This window comes from Lemur catta, chromosome 2 (genome assembly GCF_020740605.2).
Source record: "Lemur catta isolate mLemCat1 chromosome 2, mLemCat1.pri, whole genome shotgun sequence".
In the NCBI taxonomy this organism is placed as follows: domain Eukaryota; kingdom Metazoa; phylum Chordata; class Mammalia; order Primates; family Lemuridae; genus Lemur; species Lemur catta.
In genome coordinates this window covers 100,601,439-100,625,098 of record NC_059129.1, presented here as the reverse complement: position 1 = coordinate 100,625,098, position 23,660 = coordinate 100,601,439, and the positions used below count along the sequence as shown (strand labels likewise).

General features: G+C 42.2%; 1 protein-coding gene across 2 annotated transcripts in view; it reads right to left on the bottom strand.

The window, feature by feature from the left end:
• LOC123633128 (sine oculis binding protein homolog) overlaps positions 1-23,660 on the bottom strand; it is a 160,954-nt gene that overhangs the window by 60,739 nt on the left and 76,555 nt on the right. For both annotated transcript variants that reach the window (XM_045544120.1, XM_045544119.1), the window contains exon 5: positions 9,124-9,219. In XM_045544120.1, the coding sequence (XP_045400076.1) occupies positions 9,124-9,219 (96 nt within the window). The remainder of the gene's footprint in view (positions 1-9,123; positions 9,220-23,660) is intronic.

Here is a 23,660-nt window from a genome sequence, read left to right as displayed (position 1 = left end):
CCTCCACTTTATTACTCACATTTGTCATTACTCTCCACTTCAAATATTTTTTATACTCTTTCCCTTTTTCTCCCAAGAGACTTTCATTAGCTTGTTCTTCTAACCATCAACTGAGCACACAACTGAATATGATTAATATTAGTTCTGGCTGGTTACCTTCTGCACGTTTATAGTGATAATTGATATCCTATCTGATTTCCTGGTTGCTTGACATATGACCTATAGATTCCTTGAAGCCATTGGAGGTGAATTCTCTTTGGTATTTTGGGTGATTGCTCAGTTCTAGCAATTAAAACAATGAGGGAAAACGTGACTGACACCTGACTCCCGAATGCTGCCTTACAGCCGGACGTCTCAAAGGAAGTAGATTTGTTCACTCTGAGGAATGCAATGCTACCAAAATAAAATAGTTCCAGCCTTTTAAAAATGGCCTCAGTGATCATAAAAATATCAAAATTTTCCAACAAAAACTTAGCACTTACACATAATCTATAGCAGTCAGATTTTTTTAAAAAGACACTCGAATGCTTATATCACACTGAAAAAATATATTTTCTATAGTCTACAGCTGTTCTGTAAATGTCCCCAAGTCTACCAAATTAAAAACTAAACATTTTGGCTCTGTTCCCCACAATTTATTATGCATTGGGAATCCTCAAACATTGACATGACTTTCTGAATAAATTGCCCTTCCTAACATTCCCCACAGATGTTCTTTTGGGGTTCAGATTTCTACCAAAGAATTGTTACTATAAAGAAGCTAGAAAGAGTGATTCTGAATTAATTTCTTAATGCCTTAATTCTACAACCATAGACTGACCTCCTTCTCTGGCTCTGGAATGAAAAAAATGTATAATACCTGGCCTCTGATTGCAGCAGTATGTGTTGGCCTGAGCACTGGTTTGGACTTGGGTAGGAGAGGTGTGGGTCGAACTCCAGCTCTGAACCTGCTCACTGGACCCCCTCCAATCCCCCAGGGCAAGGAATGTAACATCTCTACATTCTAATTTCCCCACCTATAAAATGGAAACAGCAATATCTACTTAGCAAAGTTATGGTGAGAATACAGGGTCTAAAAGAGGGATCTATAAAAACCAAGCATGGTACTGGCTCATTGGAGACACCCAAAAGGAGAGTTTCTTGTCTCCTTCCCTTCCTTAACACAATCAGAGGCACATCCATTTGTTACTACAGATAAGGACCTGTGTGAATTACATTTTTTCTTTTGCTTTGCATTTATTTGCTTAGCTGCATATTTCTAAGAGTAACAATTTTACTTTTAAATATTTGGGCAGGATAAAGAAGTCTTGGATCATGTAGAGCAGCAGTCCCCAACCTTTTTGGCACCAGGGACTGGTTTCGTGGAAGACAATTTTTTCATGGCCAGGGGGTGGGGATTGGTTTCAGGATGATTCAAGCACAGTACATTTATTGTGCAGTCAAACCTCTCTGCTAATGATAATCTGTATTGGCAGCTGCTCCCCAGCACTAGCATCACTGCCTCAGCTCCACCTCAGATCATCAGGCATTAGATTCTCATGAGGAGCGTGCAACCTAGATCCCTCGCATGCGCAGTTTACAGAGAATCTAATGCTGCCACTGATCTGACAGGAGGCAGAGCTTATTCAGTGATGTGAGCCATGGGGAGCAGCTGTAAATACAGATGAAGCTTCACTTGCTCACCCACTGCTCACCTCCTCCTATGCAGCCCCATTCCAAACAGGCCACAGACCAATACTGGTCCATGGCTCAGGGCTTGGGGACTACAGATGTAGAGAATATTCCTTGAGAGCCACATTTTTTTTTTTTTAAAAGAGCTTATCTCCAAGAATTACTTGCATTATATACGTTGTACTCTGTCCCCCTCATTCATTGTTCACAAGGAAATTTTGTGGCTTTTGCATGCAAATGTACATATGCAAAACTTTCAGATAATCCATTGCTAGAAAATTTTGTCAAGAGCTAATCCATGATATATTTGAAAGCAAGTGACCTTGGAATAAATAAACATAATCATAATCACAGCAACACTGATTGAATGCCAATTGTTTACCAAATACTATTCTAAGCACCTTATGGGTATTTGTTCATTCAGACCTTATGCCAACCCTACCGGATAGTTACTATTATCCTCATTAACAGACAAGGACATACACAGAGAGATTTGGTGATTTTCCAAAGGCTACACAGCCAGTGGGTGAAGTGGAAAAGATTTCTGAATCTGAACAAAACAATCTGGCTCAAGAGTCCATGTTCTTCACCACAATGCCATACTATTTTTTGGAAATTCTAGAGTCTTCTTCAAAAAAGTATTCAGACGTTGCACAAGTCAGCAACATTTGCTATGCAGCCAACAGGCATCTCTATTTCCCTGGGCATAAAAAGCAAGTGGAAGGATGTTCAAGCATTTCTCTGAAGTTCTTTTACCTAAATTAAAATGCTACATTTGGACTCTTATCCAAACCAACTGGGAAAAGACTCAAGTTAGAGAATAAAAACAGGTACTCCAAGCATCTGCCTCAAGATATTGTTTAAGCTAATGCATCTTTCTACAATAGCTCCATTTTATTAGCAATAAGATTGGTTGGTGAACTTTTACTTTGTGCCAGGCATATTAAGTGCATCATATACATGATCTCATTTACTCCTCGGGACAACCCCATGAGGTAGGTAGGTACTGTATTTATCCTCGTTATATTGATAAAGACACTGAGGTTTTGGAAGGTAAGAAACTTGCCCAGGTTGCACTGCTGGCATGTCTGCAGAGCAGGGATTGGAACTCCCACTCTTATTCACCAGGCCACAGCATCTTCCTTGGAGAACACATGGTCTTCCATAGCTCTCTCTGGCCCCAAGAACCACTGCAATGTACTGTGTGAGAAGCCAGCATGAAAACCAAACCATTATGCCTCTGATCTTTTTGTGCAATGGCCCTGAAACTGGAAAGGCAAAGATGCCCCATGCCTTGGAAAAAGGAGCCTGCTAGGGACTAAGGATCTCTGATCAAACCAAGACCTTTACTCCTCCAAAAGCCCCTATATCAGAGCAGAACCTAGGGAACTCTAGCCCTCTCCCAGGTGGCTTCTGTCCCAGATAAAGAAACTACAAAGAGAGTTAAAATAGGGTTTGCATGGGTGGGAGAGGAGGAGAAGAGGTCCACTGTAGTCCAGAGGGTCTTTGTACAGGAAAAGAGAAAGAACCTGAACCATAAGGCCATGGGCAGTAATGGGAGCCAAGAGGCTGAAAAGAGTGAGAAGAGAAGCAGCAGACACAGCTGGAGAAGACATTTAAACAACAGCACAGATGGGAGCAGAGGGATGTGCAGGTAAAATACTACTCAAGTGGAATCCATCCCTGCTGTTTGTATCAAAGTTTAGATGATTTTGCCAGAGAGTATAATTGTGTCACCTCTATTGAAACTGACTCTTGCTTAGTCTACGGTTATTACCTTTATTTCCAGAAAGTTCTATTTTCCTAAAAGATAGTTTAGAAAACTATGGGATCACAGGAATAGCCCCAAATTCAAGAGATCTAGAAGAGAGGTGGGGAAAAAATGGTGACACAGGCCAAGTCTCTCTGGACAGCAACCAGTCCTTGGGGTTTTCTGGGTCATTTTTATTCCTCTGGGGCTACTACAACTACTATTTCAGGTTGGTGTATAGTATACTATGTATGCATATGTCACATGATGTTTTATTTCATATGATGTGAGTTCAAATGTGTCACCATGATTTTAATTTTCAGTGCATCTGCTGCCCAGCTGTAATAATCAAAGCAACAGTATGTAAATTCATATTGACCTGGGGCATAAATCTGGCTTTCTAGACCAACAGCATTGAGGGGAGGGTCTTTGGTCAATTACATGTATTTTGAAAAGCATATCAAGTTTCAATGAAATGTGGCAGTTTAACCTTCTGGGAGTTCTCCTTGTATCTCCAGGATCTAGCAAGAAAGACCCAGCAGTGGCTAATGTATGGTAGCAATCCCGAATTTCCCCTCCCTACTGTGAGGAGGCCATAATGTACTGGTGAGCTGGGGTGGGCTGCAAAGAGTTCTGACATTATTTTAAAATAAATATACTTAGAACCAGAGGCCTGAGAGTAAAGAAGAACCAAGTCATCACTGGTACTGTGGTGTGTCTTTTTAAACTCAGTCTGAGCCCAAGCCTTACAAGGTTGTGCTGAGGAGGGAGGGAAGAGCACAGTGCACAACCAAGAGTCACTTGTTTTTTGCATGCGTAGTCCCAAAGCTCCAATTCCCGATTTAATCATTATCAACAGATTCTTTCTATCCAGGGAAGAGGGATGCTACAGTCTTTACCAAACAAAACAGAACAAAAAATCCCAACCTGCCCACCTCAAAAGCATACATACTTCATAGCAAAAAAGGGGCAGGGGGCAAGGGGACAGATGAAGCAGGACTACCCTGAGTTGATCATTGCTGAAGCTGGGTGAAAGGCACATGGGGTTCAGTATGTGGCTCTCACTACTCTAATTTTGTACATGTTAGAAATTTTCCATAATATATATTTTTTAATCCACAGAAGCACTAGGAATTTCCAGACTCGATAGGATGGTGCCAGTTATTGAGACTCCTGCAAATGGGCCCCCCTGACTGCTCCCCCCTTAGCCTCTGGGCACTCTACGCTTGGTCAACTTAGATACTAACCAGGGCAGGGGGCACCTGGCCGGTACTTCTCGCCTCCATGCCTTTGCTTATGCTTTTCCCTCTGCTTGGAACACTCTTACATGCCAGCTCCAGCTGTCCAAATCCAACCCACGTAAGGCCTAGATCAAAGGTAGGCTCCCTTGTCAAGTCTTTAATGACCACATATGGAAACAATCTCTTCATCCTTTGTTGTACTCCAGAACTTTGCTAGTACTCTGTTGGGGCACAGTTCACTGTGTAATAATAACAACCATGATTATGTGAATAATCATCATAACAACAGCTAATACGTACTGCATGCGTACTATGCACCAGGCTCTCTAAATATGTCATCACTTTTGATCCTTGCAATATGCTCTGAGGTTATTGCCTTTTGTTGGCACGTTTTACAGATGAAGATGTGAAGCTCAGGTAGGTTCCAGAGGTGAAACAGACATCCAGTGTGATGTCAGAGATATCACAATAAATTTTAAGCCTTTGTGCCTATGATCCTTAGCTATACCACCAGGGTGATATGGTATAAACTAGAGTCTGGCTGGGGCAAACTTCTGCTTTCAGGAAGACCTGAGAGCCCACATTCTTGATGACCATGATACTGTACATGCCTCATTTCTCCTACTGAACTGCAAACTCCTTTGGGGAAAGCACTCTGTTTTGTGTCCCCACCTACATTGTCGAGTAGGATGCCTTGTACATAGAAGATGCTTGATAATGTCTTGTTATTTGAATACTGCGTCAACATGGGGCATTTCTACTGCCGAAGGACCACCTTCAACTCTTACAATCCACCTGTCTGCCTCCACAAGGAAATGAGACGGAAAAACCAGCCCACAGAAGAATAGCCTAAGCATCTCTCCTCCCCATCATCTCTGTTCACAAGGCCACAAAACTAAAATAGTTTTCATCTTCTCCCTAGCCTGGCATTGTAAGTGACCAGAAAGAATTCTTCCTTGATGCTATTTTTATTCAGCCTCCCAGCTGTGGGCTCCCTCCTCTCCCGCTGCAAAACCCTCACCCCTGCGAGCCCGAGGAAACGCCGAAGGGATTCAGACGTCGTCTAGTGATGACTCAGGAGTCTGGACCTGAGGAGGGCAGACTGCTTCGCCACCGCCACCCCCGAGTTTCCTTTCTCTTATTTTCCCTTTCAGATTTCCCAAACCTGTTTTTTTTCCAGCCAAATAATACTACATCAGTTGCTGCTATTCTTTAATTATATTTTGACCTTCTTCCTGAATACAGCAATGTTCTCTGAACTGGTCCTAAGAAAACTTGGGGAGTGGGCACAGTAGTCCTCAGTTCCTTCTCAAAACCCTCTCCACATTCCTTTTGTTCTAGCCATAGGTCCTTCCCCTCCCATGACTGAGCTTATTCTGTAGTTCTACAAGGTCTTACTCAGTGGGCTTTTGAGAACTGAGAAAGTACCGGATGATTAGAAGGTGTGAGCTCTTAACATGTTTAAGGTCCTCCTCACTCTAGCTTTTAACCCAACCTCCACCAGTGACATGAGCATTTTAATAGAGGAAATGAGAAGCCTTCCAGTCCCCAAAGAATAAGGCAATAATGATAAACGGACCAGGAATGGAGTTGGAATTTGGGGCAAAGGCTAGTCAAACCCATGGCTGGCTCTAAATATTCTCTTTGCTGGGCTCTTGTAAACCATGTTGCTATAGTGTTAATATAATATAAATTTCCTACATTTTCTTTTATTCAAAGTTGTTTCCTTTGGTCATAGCTTAGAAGTACCAGAAAAATACCCTGGTGTGAGTGTGTGTGCGCATACGTACCTATTTACAAAGGGGTAGGTAGGGCCAAACTGAATTGTGATACATCAAATAGTACTCGTTTTATCTAATGTCACTCATCTTGACAGTCTTGCATTTTCAAAATTAATAAAAAGCATAAGGAAACTGCTGCACTACTACCAACTAAAAAATCTTGGCCACCAAACTAAATATCTAGTCATCTGTGTTGTACATTAAGTGTGAAGGCACATATCACAGTTTGGGATTTAAATGGAAAAATCAATACCCTACAGGAAATCTACAGTTGCATAGCAGATTTTTCTATCAGCCAATGCTTTCTTTGTCAGTGCCTTCTGATTACACATACTTGTGTATTCCAGGCAGCGATTTTACTTTGCTTTTGTTTGGGTTACTTAATATTCCTCCCTCTTCCAAGAAGCACAGGCGGGCGGGGCAGGAAGACGGGGCTGCAGGCAGAGACATTAGAGAGTCAGTAGTAAAGTCAAGGCAATGTCCCGTCCACCTGGCCAGGGCACTTTCTTCCAGTGCCTGTGGCCCAGAGGACTAGCCTTCCAGCCAAGTGCTCCTGCTCATCATGCGGCAGCCCGGAAGTAACCTGCACCCTCAGTGTTCCCCCCCCACAGAGCTCCCACACTTTCTATACTAGCTGCTGCTCTTGCTGCAGCAAACCATGCAAGAAGATGGCAGAGCCACCCTTAAGCTAAAAAAGCACTTTGGAGAGGAGCTTGCAATCTTCTCTGACAGATTCTTTAAAAATCTGCTCTAAGCTGCACTAAGAAAACTCCAAGGACTTCCTATTTCTCTCTTATGAATGAACAAGTCTTTTTCATATAGAAGCATAACTTCTCAAGGCTTCACAACCAGCCAAACACCATCCCTTTTCTTACAGCTGAAAAAAATAAAATTTCTCCTTGGAGAAATAAGCTCGTGTTTTCTCTTTATTCTCCTGTTTCTTTGATCACAGAAAAGTATGCTGACCAAAATAAAGCATTTCTAACAGTGACTAGAAGGACAAAGATTGTACCAAATCTCTCAAGACTACTGCCAACACAATATTGTGCTTAAGCACATCAATGATGAAATGTCTATTTTCTCTAAAGATAGCTGTAAAAGATGTTTGCATATATGTTTTACTTCCTCCAACATAAACTGACCACAACCAGGACTCAAGCATGTTCATTTTTCCAATAAATAGAAAAATATTAAACATGGCACATTACTTTTAACAATTTCTCTGAAAAGAAGTAAGTTACTCCCAAAAGCATTTTGATACCAAGACATAGCCTAAATGGCCCCTGTGGTCTTCTGCTGGATAACAATAGCTACAGAGAGAAACATTTAAACTGAAATGAGCAAAGAGTTGCCCCAGAATAGGTAATGCTAGCAGGTCTGGAAGTTTAAGAGTTCTAAGATAAAATATAAGGTAAGTTAAGTTTCCAGGAAAAAAATTGCATTTATAAGCAGCATATTTGCCTGTGGATTGGTTGGTCAAGGGACTACACACACAGAATGAGTAGTGCTATTGTGACTGTGCAGTGTGTGGTGGGGGAAAAGGAGGTTCCTGCTGTCAACACGTAGCTACCTCGAATGGGTAAGAACTGTATTTTTCTCTCCTCTCCTGCTCTTTGGACACTGTTTTTAATGAACAGTTGGTATCAGAGCTAAATCCAAAGACTGTTACATGTGGGATTTCCTAATGCAGAGACCTGGCAGAGCTGTACTGTATTTGGCCAAAAAAACTAAACAGAAATTAGACTACCTCGAAATGTAACAACTGAGCAACCTCATTCTCTTTCAGTGTTTTCATTTAGTTGGAGCAAATGTTTTGCTTTAATGCAATTGAAAAGAAAAGAACGTTTAGGGACAACATAGCTAGATCCCTCATAAAGCTTCATTTTCAAAAGCAGTGTTTGAATCTCTAAATAAATGACAATTCATTCTCTGTTTACTTTAGGTAAACAGAAAATGCATTGCAGAGCACTCATTTTCAAAAGCTAATCAAGAACATTAGGTCCCAACAGATTCATTTAATAGAAATATAATAGGCATTCCTGCTTGCTTTTCATCTTGTCTCGCTGTAAATGCTAAAATGAACAGCAAATTAACCCTGCATTGGAACAGAGTTTCTGTCACAGCTGATATCCTCTCTCTCACGACTTATAAACATCCCTGCACCCTGTCACTGCTTTGACTCCTTCTACATAGGAGAGATGGTTGAGTTTGGCAAGAGAGTGAAGGAATACTTGAATTCTAAAGGGAGTACTGCGTGTCAACTCTGCTATCTTTCCTAGCAGAACAAAATATTACAATGTTGTCTCCTAAAATAGCGGTACAATTAGGATGCAGGAGGAGGGGTAAGGGTGGGGTTGGTTTTTTTCCAAGCTACATATATCAACTGTCTTTATATTTTTAACATTGCTAGCCATTCTCCAAGTGGCTGCTTATAAACTACCATACAAAACAAGCTAATAAAGACAGGGCCATTCAAGCTCTATAATCAGATATAAAAGATTTGCAAACAATTTGAGATCTTATAATGAATATTCAGTGATATCAGAATTAGCATTTAGAACTCTATACAGAAAAACTATAATATTTCATAAATTATGTAATAATGAACAAACCCTTTCAAAAACTCTTTTCACTGTGCTAAAGTAACATTCTAGACTTGTTGTAAGTATGTTATTCTTACAAGTAGTTCGCAGTTATTCTTGAAGGCAAGCCTTGGAGTTTCCTTAGCATAGTGCTGCTGGGGAAAATTTTCAGCATGTCCATCTTCATCTCTAGCCTGAAGGGAAATATAATGGCCTATTTAGGGACTTACAAATAATGGAAGAAAAAAAAAGCTAAAAGCATAACAGCTCAGATCATTAAACAAACGGGAATCCAGTTATAACAACATTATTAAGAAGTTTGTTTAAATACGCAGTACACCTTTTAGATATCAAAATCTGGGATTTATTTTTCTTTACATTGTTTAGTTTGAACATGCAAATTCATTGTGGTGTAATATTTAAAACAATATGAAGCAAATCAAAATCCAATAGTTTTGCTGGAAATTATCACCACTTTAGTCTTCCAGTGCACATTGTTCATTGCACATTTAGGATTATATGACATACATACGTGTTTAAACTTTTTGGCATGCTTAAGCAATCTCTAGATAATGCACTTTAAAAAAAATTCTAATAGCAAGGCCATAAGAAAAGCAATTTGCATAGTTATATTTTGCATTGTAATACTATTAGAGATGAACTGATCCCCCTCCATTTTTAAATAAAGATCTAAAAGGAGCAATGATCTAGTAAGAACAATGATTCTTCAATCAAATGTAGTAAAAAAAATAGATTTAATTAAGAAGCTGCATTAAAAGTTACTGGTTATTTTGATCTACACTGTTAATTAAGAAAGCTGAAGTTTAAATGGAGACATTAGCAGAACCCATTAGCAATACCGCTTGCATACAGTCTTCTCTTTCTAATCTCCATGAGTTTCTGGTTTGGAGTTGGAGAGAAGGGAGAGGTAGGTGAAAGGGGGCGTGTCTGCAGCACACTCATTAAACCATTCATTTGGGTGACACTTGCACTCCGCTCTGCTCTCATCCCATCTTAGCCCTAACTGCTCTCTCGTTCCTGGCCTCCTGAAATTCACAGCTGAGCTGTCTCCCTCACATATGGCTTGCATATAATTATGCATATTCCATTTTACACTGCATTAAAATGATGAGCTCCTGGCTCCCTGCCAGCTGATTTTAAAAAGCCCCAGTGAAGTAGGAAAAAGGAGAGAAACACAGGGAGAGCCGCACAGGAAGCAGCAGGTAGTTCTGTCTGCTGTCTCTTTAGATAAAATGTATGTCTGGCACCAAGGGAACAGCTGAGAACTACCTGTTGTGATGTATGGATTGAGGGGGAGAAAACAATGAGCATACTCTGTGGCATCACGATGACAACTCTCATGTATTGTTTCTCCTTTAATGGAGAGAAATCTGCCCTGACGAGTGTCACTCCGAGCTCCCCGGCGATACTGGGTATTGTCATTTTAGAAAGGGTTCCATATCTTGCACATTTTAGAATGTATTGCTTGTTTCTAATAAAGGCTTCTGCTACTTATCCCAGGGAGAGAAGTAGATGGAATTTGGAAGTGGAATGTCATGGTCAATAATATTTGGATTATAAAAAGTTTGTGGGGAAAAGAGACCGCTCTGTTTGGGTTTCATTTTTGAAATTTATGAACATCTCTGGGGTTTGGTGCCCTTTTATTGTACCTTTTTTCCCCCCTAGTAAGTCAGAGTAAAATAGAGATGCAGTTATAGGATTGGCTATATGTGACAGAGAACAAAGTGTAAGTGTTGCTCACGTCCAGTGGCTATCACTGGAACCAGGGCTGTTTCCTCTCCCTGCGTCAGCATGATTCTGCAGCTACATCAGGGTTTAAGCAAATATAGCTTAAACGGGACCCATTTTAAGTCCCAACTGGTAATGGTAGCAGTGGAGTCTATAAATAAAAGGCAGTCATAAGAAACCAGTAAGGTGCCAGTGGGCAGTGACAATAATAGATTCTTCATAAAAAAAATTTAAGCCATTCTGTGAGGTAAAGGTGTCTTAAAGACAGGGACCACGTCTCCGTCATCTTTCTTACTCTGCCATGCCCAGTGCCTTACTTTTAGTTGGTACTTAACAAACATTTAAGTGATGGAAAAAACCCATACACGGATAGTAACTAGACCCTACCATAAACAGCTCTGTAGAAAATGCCACCTCAAAATATGCTAAAGTTGGTAGTAGTTTTCTTATATTCCTGATGCACTATGATACATATGCTTGGAAACATACTTTGCATATAGTTTGCAAGGGCTACTATTTACATATGTATGTCTATATTCAATATATATGTATCTTGTGTATAAATATTCATAAGGTGGAATATGTTTATTATGCATGTACTATGTATACACATTCATACACACCAGATGCCTAGGGATATTTTCAACATTAGTAGCAAAAATACATTCATTCCACTTACATGTAAGGTGCACACAATGTTTTTTATGTGTTTAAAGGACAAAAAAATCCCATTATCTAAGATTTGAATGTGTTTCCTCCAAAGAGCTATAGATTTCATATAAAACCTCATAATTTATGAGGTTAAATAAAGCAGCATTGGAAGAGAAAGGAGAGGGGGATTAGGGAAATTAGGAAGTGGAGAGAGAAAGCTTTTTTATCAAACCATTATGTGCATCTATATCAAACCATTATGGTCACCTCGCATTAAACTCCCCTGGCCCTGGGAATGGCCTGCCCTCTGACACCCAACCTGACTTCAGAATCCAAGAAATTCCATCCTCCAGCCATTTGCTGCATTTCTACCACATGCCACAGAAATGGAAAGAACACAAAGAGCGAGGAGCCCCCAAACCATCACCCCCATATGCATGTGTGTGCACACATAAGCACTCACACACACCTCTCACCAGAGCAACCCCTTTGCATTCTGAAGTTTGTAATGTGTAATTTTAAATTACTATTATAGGACTAAGCGGAATTAAATGTATTCATCAAAGGCAGTAATTCTCTACCCTGGCTGCATATTAGATTCATCTGGGGTGGTGCCAGACTTAGCTGCCCCCCCACTCCCCCCTCAACCTGCAACCTTTCCAAGATTCTGATTTAATTGGTCCAGGATGGGCCCTGGCCATGAGAGGTTTTTTGTGTTTTTTGTTTTTTTGTTTTAAGAAAGCTCTCAGGTGATTGTAATGCACAAGCAGGGCTGAGAACCTCTCTAATTTTAGGAGGGCACCTACAGGTATTAAGAGGAGATCCTTGGCACAGCCCACAGAATGTTGTCTAACCAGGTCCCAGGCTCATTAGCATGAACCACTGTGCAATGCTAGGAGGATATATAGGTTGAGTATTCCAGATCCAAAAATCTGAAATCCAAAATGCCCTAAAATACAAATCTTTTGAGCACTAACATGATGCTCAAAGCAAATGCTCATTGGAGGAAATGTTCATAGGAGCATTTTGGATTTTGAATTTTCAGATTTGGGATGCTCAACTAGTAAGTATATATAATGCATATATCCTAAAATCCAAAACACTTCAGGTCTCAAGCATTTTAGATAAGGGCTACTCAACCTGTAGGATGTGGCCCTTGAGGTGGGTCTTATCCTAAAGATTTAAGAGATTACACAAATAGCTGCTTGTGGGCAAAAACTCTTATTATTTGTTTGTTTGTTTGTATCTTAGTTTCTGGTATGACAAATAATCTTGGAAGAACTACTATACCACTTCCCAAAAAGGCCTTCCTGAACTTCTCTAACCAAGGCAAATATCTCCACTCTGTCCTCTCTTAGACTTCATGCAGCCGCAACCTTGCAATCACTGGTGTGATTTATGTCCCACATGCTAGGCTGCAAGCTTCCTAAGGGCAGGGATGGTGTCTAGTTTCCCACCATTGTATCTTCAGCTCCAGCCACTGCCTGGTGCCCAGTAAGTGCTCTGTAAGAATGAGCTTTATTATTCACAGCAACTTGGAGGCAATGTTAGACAAAATCCACAGGAGCTTCCTTATCCTACATGGAGAATCATTTTAGAATGTTTTACAACTCTTGCATATTGAAGCCAGTGCCATATTCTGCATCTGCCCCATTTGGGGTCCCAGATAATGGCTTAACAAGGCGGGTGGATAGGGAAAGCTGACCACCCCTATAGGGAGGAGTATGTGTACACAGATATTGTTCAGAATTACCAGCTCATGCTAATAACATAAGACAGACCGACTTTTAGCTGGTTTTATTTTTCTTAAATTCTCTACAGACAATGCATTTTCTAATTGCCTGTCTCAGAGTAGACCACCCCACCGCCGGCTCTTGGTATCCACTAGGGCCAGAAGAACTGTATTTATGTCTGACTTTGTTCTGAAGTGACAAATTCTGACAGAAGAAGGAACGTCAAGACACTTCATGACTAACTCTCCTTGTGTCTTATTCTCAACAGCTTTATTCTGACTAATGTGCCAGATATTTATGCCAACTACAAGGAAAAGCAAATGGGAGACTATTTTTTGCATTTTACTACAAATGTGATTGATTGTGAGACCAAAGGTGCATTTTTGACCTATTATTCTAAGAAACCTTTACTTTTTCCCATAACAGAAACAAAAATAAAAATCCTTCAATTCAACTGCTAGATTTCCCTGTTTTGCTGACAGTCATGTATCCATTTTCATGCTGTGCCTAGCATTTAAATAAATATTATGTGAGAAATTTAGACTAATTGTCTCTCTACTTCAAAAACCTCTGGCTTGAACACGTTTTGTATTCACCTCTCTTTCCCTCGGAATCATCATTAATTCACTTCTTTTCTTTTGATTCTTACAATACCTCAAACTTTAGTTCTCAAACCTCAAATAATTCACTTCTTTTGGGCCAAAGTCTTGGTGCCACATGCATATTAGAGCAAGATCAGTATTCTTTCTCCTCGGGAGAATGCCTTTAGAAAAGGTGGAATGTTCTAGAAACAGCTCCTCTTGCCTACTCCAGAGAAGTGTGATGTTTCTGACTCAATGAAAAATTTAACATTGTTGCCATTTAAGGGGAAAGATAATTAGGCTTTAGAGTTCATACCTCCCCTGTGATGAATGGGAGTTTACACCTCTGTGTCATTGTGATTTCAGGATTTCTTTTAAAAACAAGAAAAGATTCTGCCCAGAACCAGAGGTAGACAGAGCACCGCACAGCTTCCAGACTTAGCCTTCGGATGCTGCAACAGATGTAGCACATGTCAGCTCACACATGTGGTGTCATTACCAGACTTGGGAACATCAAAAATAGTGCATCTCAAAGTTGTGGGGCTAAGTTTACAGATGAAGAGTCAGAGAGAAAAAAAGGGAACATCAACTTTATATTTTATAACTAATTTTTTCAACCAGAAGTAATAGAATTTCTTCTCAAAATTCAAGGTAAAAGCATGAGGAACTACTTCTGAAAACTCTTGGAATCTCATTTTCTGATATCCATTTCTGGCCTCTCCTTCCTTTCTCAAATGCATACACACATTCTCTTGAGGAAGCTCAGAGAGGAAAAAGCAGCAGCTCTGGCACACTGCTGTTCAGTGTGCCGTGAACACCGTTGTGAACTTGACCTAAAGGTCAGCAGCCCTGCTTCTTTACCGTTCGATGACCAGACAAGTGGAAGCTCTGTTCCGCTAGGAGTAACATAGGGAGGTCTTCGCAGTAGCTCCCTGCTTCCTCTGGAATTATGTACAGTTGTTCTCATTTCAGTGGCCCAACTCCTCTGGCCTGAATCCCAGCTCCCTTCAACTGGGTTTGCTGTCCTATACCCCCATTTTCTTGGGGTAAAACTAGATTCTATCTCTCCTCCTCACTTCTTCTGGTAGATTCTTGTGCATGTGCATTCTTTATGCCTCCATGGGACTGCAGCTCCTTTAGGAACTCCCTCCTGGTCCTAACCTGAGCCCTGTGCCCTCCGCTTCCGTATATATTTCCATTCCATCTCTCTACTGCATTGCATCATGACCATCAGTGCATTTGCCTCCTCCACTAATCAGTGAGGTCCTTGAGTGTGGAAACTGTGTTCTGTTCAGCTTCAAATGTTCAGACCCCGTACTAGTGTGTGGCATGCTATAAGGGCTCTGTAACTGAGAGAGTAAATGAATGAATAAAGGAATGGGTTCTGCCTAAGCAAGAGTGAAACCCCATCTCTACAAAAAATAGAAAAATTAGCCAGGTGTCGTGGCGTGCGCCTGTAGCCCCAGCTACTCGGGAGGCTGAGGCAGGAGGATCACCTGAGACCAGGAGTTTGAGGTTGCAAGGGAGCTATGATGATGCCACCGCACTGCCAGGGCAACAGAGCAAGACTGTGTCTCAAAAAAAAAGGGGGGGTTCCTATCCTTTAACCCCAGTACTGGACATTTTGCCTTGCACTCCAGTCCACAGTGGCTGAGCGTTCTGCCTCTGAACTTCAGTTTTCTCCATACCTGAGTCTCAGCAGAGCTCTGCCGGAACTGTCTAATCACATCTGCCTCACACCTAGAACTTCAGTGACTATGCCATGCACTTCTGCCCAACACCTGTCCCTCCTATTTGGTTAGACACTAGAGTCTTAGCCTCACTGAAGATCTTATACTCAGTTTGGACTTTGGCCAATAACCTTTTTGCCCTGCATGTTTCTCTTCTCCACCTCCCCCCTACACACTGACCCTCTGGTCTTTGCCTAACAAACTCTCATCCCTAGAAGTCCATTCCTAGATTAGATTAAACAACTGGGTAACTTGTTCTCTGTTGGTAATATCTCACCTTTTCCCAGAGTCCCAGGTCAGTCTGGGACTCCTCCATGTAACTCATGTTGGTTATAATTCATGCCTTAGCTACCAGACTGGAAACTCCTTGAGGGCAGAGACCATGCATTATGTATGAAGCCCTCAAGATGCTCAGCAGAGTTCCTTGTGTAACAAACAACTCAGTAAATATTAATATATGTTGAATGGATTCATTAATCCTTCACTCTTCCTTAAGCCAAGGACCAGAGTGTTCTGTTTTTCTCTACTTGAACTGCCTACCTCTACAAATGGATGCCCCTAACATATGAGTTGTTTCTATGCAAACATTCAAGTAACTGAACAGATTGCAGAGAGTTGCATGGCTCTCAGGCAGGATTATGTGTGCATGCAGCTTGGGCAGAGAGCTCTCTTCTGGACAGAGGACTCCCACCTGGCATAAGGCTCCTTCCTCTGGCGACACTCCAGGAACCCAGAAACATCAATCTCTGGACCTAGGCATCTGCTAAATTCACGTTCCTACTAATCTTTGCACCAGGATCCCTTGCCCTCCCTTTCATCTGCTTGTCAAAGACTGTCTATGGGGATGCCTGCCGTGGTGCTGTTTTACTTTGTTCTTTTAACAAAATGTATTTAAATTCCCATTTAGCATGTAGGCTGAAGGAGAAGCTGTTTACCCAGCGAAGTTCCTCCTAATTCTCCATCCTCCTTAACTGGCAAGCAGTCGGGCTTTCTCCATACCTCTTCAGGCTCCTCTGACAGCTCACACATCTCTGATGGATGAGATGGACTTATTTGCTGCAGCTATTTTTTCACTCCATGCAAACCTTTATATATATCATAAATTTTTAATATCCAATTTGGAGTCTTCAAAGAATAATGGTAACAAATATGCAACATGAAGATAATGGGAATCAAATCATGTTTATGGCCTCCACGAGCATCTCCTTAAATGATGTCAGGTCAGAGCCCCTCAGAGCCGCATGCATGTGAGGCTGCAGGGCTGATCTGGTGCCTGATTAATGGCTGCCCCTACTTGGGGGCCCTAATGGATTGCATGACAGTTACGGCAAGAGATTCCACATCAACCTGAAATACAGCTTCCACAGGAACTAAAATATATCATGCTCATCCCAGCACATTACAACTGTGTCTGGAATAATCAGAGCGGCTGCTAAGTGGTTCTGAAAATCCTTGTTTTTACTTTTTATTTTTAAATCTATTTTTCCTTTACTGGTCAGGTCACCCTTCTGTATTTATATTGCACCGTTCCTGGTCAGGTCACCTGAGTGCCTTTGTTTGGTAAGAACTGTTATTACAAAATGTCCACAGGGTAAGGGCCAGCGGCTATGGGCACACAGCCCTCTTTTTTATTCTTTGCTGAGGCCATGCCACCATCACACCCCAGGCAGCTTTTGATTATCCTGGGACCCTTAATCCACACTGGATCACCCAGGCTCCTGGACTGTGCCCTCTCCCCATCCCCCACTCCCCTCCTCCACCCACTGCCTGCCTTTTGGCTTTTTCCCTATTCATTTGCATCTACTACCCAGGGACCTGTAAGGGGAAACAAAAGGCAGGGAAACACAAATGATTCCACTTTGCTACTGGCTGGCACGCTTATTAATAAAATGCTAAAATAATTGGTCTAATCTGAGTATTTCACGTAGTCCTTTAATTCCTGTTCTCTGAAATCACTAGGCAGAAGGGGCTAGGCTCATATCATTTTATACAGACCTCATGATGGATCCTAGAAATCAGAGAAAATGTGAAACAGGCAAGGGCTGGAAGGAGATTCCAGGCCCCCGTCTCTAAGGCTAGAAAAGGATCCAGACGTTATAGAGGAGATGCACTACTTATAGGATGTCTCCCCAGAAATAACCTGGCCTCAAATGGGATTAGGAAACACTCCTCGCTAGATTAGGATACTGCTCTGAATATTATCAGAGATTAATAACGACAGCTAACATTTCTACAGCTCTTATGTATGCACCAGATGCGGTTTTAAGTGCTTTATATGTATTGATCCATTTAATGCCACACATCCATACACACACCAAAAACAAACAAACAAAAAATGACTTACGAGGTAGGTACTATCATTACCTCCATTTTATATATGAGGAAACTGGACACAGAGAGGTTATGTAGTTTATACAAAATCACACAGCTAACAAGCGGTGGAATCAGAATTCAAACCCAGGCAGTCTGGCTCCAGAATCCCCACTCTATACCTGAGGATTACAACCCTGTGCTAGGGGAAAAGGTAAATCAGTGCACTTGAACATACTGGTGTCATTAAATTTTAAAAATACATTATTAAGGGAAGTATTCATAATTCTTTGGTTTTAGTATTCCAAGATTGACTATATCAAGGAAATTAGGAAAAAGGGTGTTTAGTGACAAATATAACAGAAGCGAGGGGGTGGGGAGAGGAAGTCTGCAAAGAGCCCAGGAAAAGAGAGGCGGGAGCAGCACCTGCCAGGTCTCTGGCAGAGCCTGAGGGAGATGGTACTTCAAAATTTATAAAATTCATCCTCAAGCCAATTTCTTTAACCTGATTCTTATTAAATAGACTTCAGATCATCGATTATGACACCTAGGCCCCTCAATTCTGGAAAAAACCTATCTTACTGAATTCACTCAACGATTCAGATCCTTTAGCAATTTCCTTAGTGAATTTCTAACAGCATCATCAATGTTATGATATCATGTTTCACTAGTCCTGTGGATGATGCTGTTCAAACTACAAATGGCATTTGTGCCATCTCCTTTATTCCTGGCACCCCACTACGTAAATGCAGATTGTAACTTTGGTTAACATGAGTCAGTTCATCAAAGCTGTGGCTACTGGATGAACTGGTTAAACTGAGTCCCTGGATCTGCCCTGCTGAGAAACCTGCCTGCACTGTGGGTTGTTCCAGGTGGGGTGGAGGGAGTGCCAAAGGCCTCCTAGGAATGATTTAAACAGAGATGCAATGATACAGCCCTGTGCAGGCTGATGGCCAATTAGCTCACTTGGTGGGAACATGATGCCAGATGGTCAGGGCACAGTCCTGGGTGAGTTAGCCTGCTCTGTGTCACTGTCACAGAACACACCCTGCATCACAACATGTACAGGTCTTGGCAGAGGGGAGATGGACACCAGAAAACCTGTGAAAGGATGTGGATGAATCAGTGCACATCTCTCACTAATTCTGGAAGAAATAAGGGCATACTCTAGTGAGGGTGGTCATGGATAGCTATGAGTCCTGAATTGAAACAAATGGTGTCCTTCAATTAGTTACTAAATCTAAGGTCAAGGGCTATAAATTCTGAACTAATAGCACTACTTGTCAAAGACGTGATGTCACAGTTGTTATTTGTAATGAGGGCTCAGCGCTTAGACCAACTTAACTTTCCTTTCTCCTACCTGCAAATACAGAAATGGCATAATCAGGGTCTGGATACGACAGGGTTGCCTACATCTTCTCTGGCCAGTTCATATGCTAAGCCTCAGTCCACCCCATCCCCTAGGGGCCCACCAACCAGCACAGCAGGCCTGCACGTGCTCCAAGGCTGTTCCCAGCCACCACTCTGCACTCCTGTCACTGGTTCCCCACAACTCTGGCTTTGAGCCCACTTCCACACCACTCCCAGCTCTCGACCCTCACCCTGACTCTGGCCCTACCTTGGGCCCTTTGATCTATGCACTTGGCCTGGCTGGAGCTTGCTGTCCCCCATGGCTATGGCCATAGTCCTTTCACTCTGGTCCTCACTCTGGACAGTCACAGGAGTTACATAGTCAACATCATGTAATGGTGCCCCAGATGCAATTTGTCTTAAATATTTCTTTAGGAAGAAATATATGTGAGTATTATGCAATGTTTGTAAAGATCTAAAATCAGTCTGAACATGAAGAAGAAATCCCAGGACTGAGATAAAATCCTGACTCTTACTGTGCACTATCCACACAAATGTTCTGACCAACACGTAGTGACACCGCGATTTAAGCCTCTGGATGTTGGCTGGGGAGAAAATGGGGTGATGCATCCTTTGGCTCTGCCCCCCGGGCTCTTTCAGAGTGTGAAGTCCAAAGGTGAGTCTGAACTGGATGGTCCTCCTGACAGCATCAATCACGATCCATGTGCCACTTAACATGTTAGCAGAGGTGCCATCCGGCTTAAAAAGGAAAAAAGTCTAAATTATCCTGTTTCCAAACCCAGGACCAATCCACCTCTTTGAGGAGTCAAATGCAAAGAGGGCAGCAAACGGGCTTCCTATGCAACAACCTCTGCTCCAATGACACGCTCTGGAGTCTTAGCTTTAAATCCCAGCCATTCTGCAGATGACGAGTGCAGGTGATAAAGGGTAGCTCTGTGGTGTGTTTAAATAGGGGGCCATCATTTAAGCAGAATTTGCCTGGGATTTAGGGACAGGTCTGTTGAGGCCAACAGCTGAGTATCAGGTCAAGGTCCATTTCTAGATGGCAACTTTAGTTATTCTTGCTCTTCTGTCACCCTCTCTATTATTATTACATCTCCAGGAGGTATATCTTGGGGTCAAAGCCCAGGTGAAGGAAGACAAAAAGTGACCTGGGTTTGCACGTCCTCTCCCTTTCTGGTATAAGCTGAGAACACTGACGGGGGTCCTGCCTGCCCAGGGAGAATCCTGGCCCCTCTGCTCCATTCCCTCCCTCACCCAAATTTCCAAACTATGCCAGTTCCTCTGGACTCTGGTATCTCAACTGCCCAGTGTTGCCGTGGATGGCATCCCAGAGACGGCCAGGAGCCCCACCCAAAGGAGGCTCCCAGACCCCAGACTGGGGAGGGAATCACCACTTTCAGAACTTTCCAACTTGATGGCTGCTTCCTGGAGCTGTAACCAGGAACAAAAGAAGAAAACTCAACATAGAAGTCACTTTGACAATAACAGTAAGATGTAATGATGATTCTGTGCCAGACACTGGGCTAAGCATTGTAGACTTCGGCTCATTAAAGTTTCCCAAACCTTTAGGACGTCTCTATTACTATGCAACCTCCATTTTGCCAGTGAGGAAACTGAAATGTGGAGAAGTGAAGCTACTTGTCTAAGGCCAAAGAGCTGAGAAAAGGCAAAGCTGGGGTCTGAATGCAGCTGTCAAGACAGCAGGCGCAGGCTCTGGACCCCCGAGGCACGCTGGCTGCTGCCCACAAGTGCAGTCAGCAGAGGAGGGCTGGGGACGAAGAGCAACAGAAGCTGCACCTGTTGCAGAAGGCAGAGAGGTCACGGCACAAACACACATGTCCCTGTGGGGCCTCTGGTCTCTCCCCTTTGTGGTGAGGCAGTGATGCCCAACGCAGCTCGAGTGGAGGTGTGTCAAGGGGGCCGGCCCCTCATCAAGCTCCTGAGGGCCAAACTCATGGACCAAGGGCTGAGCAGGCCTGAACCCTAAGCCCACCAGCCTGAGGGGAACGGCCTCTCCAAGTGTTCTGCACTTGAGGTACGGGACAGAGGCAAGAATGGGGATCACTGATGGAAATGGAACTTGTGCTGGGAGAGTCATGGTGACAAACCCTGCAGAGGGACACGGAAAGAGACATCCCTCAAGGTGACAGACTTCTCACTAGGAATCCCACTCATTTTGAAATCTCTTATATTTCAGTTTCATTTGCATACTCCACAAAGTAAATATTATGGAATCTTTAGCGAATCAAGGTGAGAGAGCTCACATCTTTTCTTGGGTTCCTAGATAAATTAAGACATGTTTCCAGCAAGGACACAGTGGCTGACATCTGCAATCCAGCACTTTGGGAGGCCGAGGCAAGAGGATTGCTTGAGGCCAGGAGTTTGAGAGCAGCCTGGCAATATAGCAAGACCCTGTCTCAAAACAAGAAAAGAGGAGAGGAGAGGAAAGGAGTGGAGGGGAGGGGAGGAGAGGGGAGGGGAGAAAAGAGAAGAGAAAAGACAAAACATGCTTTCAAGGACACAGGACTCTGTATTCATAAACCTCTTCCTGTGGTCCTTGCTTAATCAGAGAACAGAAAACTGCCATGGTTTGATGTGGAAAATACTAAAAGAGGAAGAATAATTATCATTTGATAAAATTATTAACAATATTAGCCTTCCCTTCTTAATACAAACAGCAGTGTTTACATGTAGTCAAATATTCCAGTGTAATAAATAAATTTCATTCATTTCTTTGCCTTAAGGGATCATGGACCTTTGCCTTTGAATTATAAAAATGTCTTGCCCAATTCCATAAATTGTAGGATGCACTACTCTTTATTTATACCAAACCACTATTTGTGGCATTGTGACCCCACAGAAAGCAGACAGCAGGAGTGAGGGCATTTACACAATATTTTTCTTAGGTCTACATTCCTTCACTCTTTCATTTGCTCATCATTTATTGAGCATCTACTATGTACCCAGTAGTAGTAAACTAAGCACCTAAAATGAACTGTAATCAGCCCACATGTTCAACACATTTTAATTTTTTAAGTTCAATGATAACAATAAAGCAAATGGCCCCTTGCCAAGGTCTATCCATACACAATTTGTAGTGTCAAATATCATATATGTATATCCTATTTAATATTTAGATTTTTAAATAATTATAACTCTTAAGGGCAAATAAAAGTAAACTACAAAAGGCAAGAAGTAGAAAGTATTCTTGTAAGCAGACAAGAATTGTAAAGAAGTAAAACGCAAGAAAAAGTGAGAGCAAATTCTTAAGCACTGAGCACCCCAAGTGCCACTGAGTTGAGGACACTAGTACAGACAGGGGTGAAGAGGGCCATTTGGTGCCATCCCAACCTGAGTTTGATTCCTGATGCCACCACTGCTATGGGAGGGAGGACCTAAACATCAGTAAAGTGGGGGACAGGACATCCTGTTCAGAAATTGGTTGCAAGAATTAAATGAGACAATCCGTCACACAATGCCTGGCTCAGTGCCCCACACAATGCCTGGCACAGAATAAGTACTCAATACATGACAGTTATTTAAATTTCACAAATCTGCCTCTTTTCTGGAGACAAAAACTCAGCTGGCAGGAAGGCAATAGGGACTTACTATCTTTTCTTATCATTAAAGTCTCGATTAAAATTAAGTTGCATGCAACTCTGAGACTATGCTCCGCAGTCAAAAGCAAATGCCAGTCCGAAGACACTGGTGAAGGTTTGAGGAATGTAAAAATGTATCAACACTCCCACTAATCTGGATCCTAACCCTGTACATGATCTGGACACCAGTGATACCTAATGCCCACTCCTATCTCTCTTCTACCATCTGACTACCCACTTTGCTCCCTGCAACTAAGGCATTGTTCCCTTTTCATCTTTCCACTCCTTGTATGTTTCCTGAAAAGCATCGCCATCAAAACATGCCACACTCGCTGAGCGGCTCCCAGGTGCCAGCCCAGGATATGTGGGCACTGCTCTATGTTGGTTTCTGCAGCCTTCACCCCACCTCTGCCAAAGAGCTCAACCAAGATTTTAGTGCTACACCCCTTGATTACCATTCACATTAACACTTTTTATTCCTTATTTTCCAGCTACTAACTTCTCCCTGTGCAAACTCTGTTTCTAAATCAGTAACAGAGGACACCTTCATCATTTGCTGATTTAAGCGCTCAGCAGAGCCTGGGCACACATACATTGTAATCCACACGCTCTTTCCAAGCTGAACATCCTCACCAAAGACAGAGGAACGGAGAAAATAAACAAGAGGGAGAATTTCAGATCAATCTGCTATTTGGCTCACCATTTTAAGAAAGTGTGCAAATTGGCAGGTATTCTTTTCTTATTCAAAAGGCTAGGGCTCTTCTTTTTAACTAAATGCTGCAGAATTTATTAGGTCCCTATTCATTTTAGAATTCAGTTCAGAATTGCTGTCTTTGAGGTTTGGTTTTTTTAAATGTGTTCATCCCTATCTTTCTGACACATCATCTCTTATTTATAATCCTTAGACA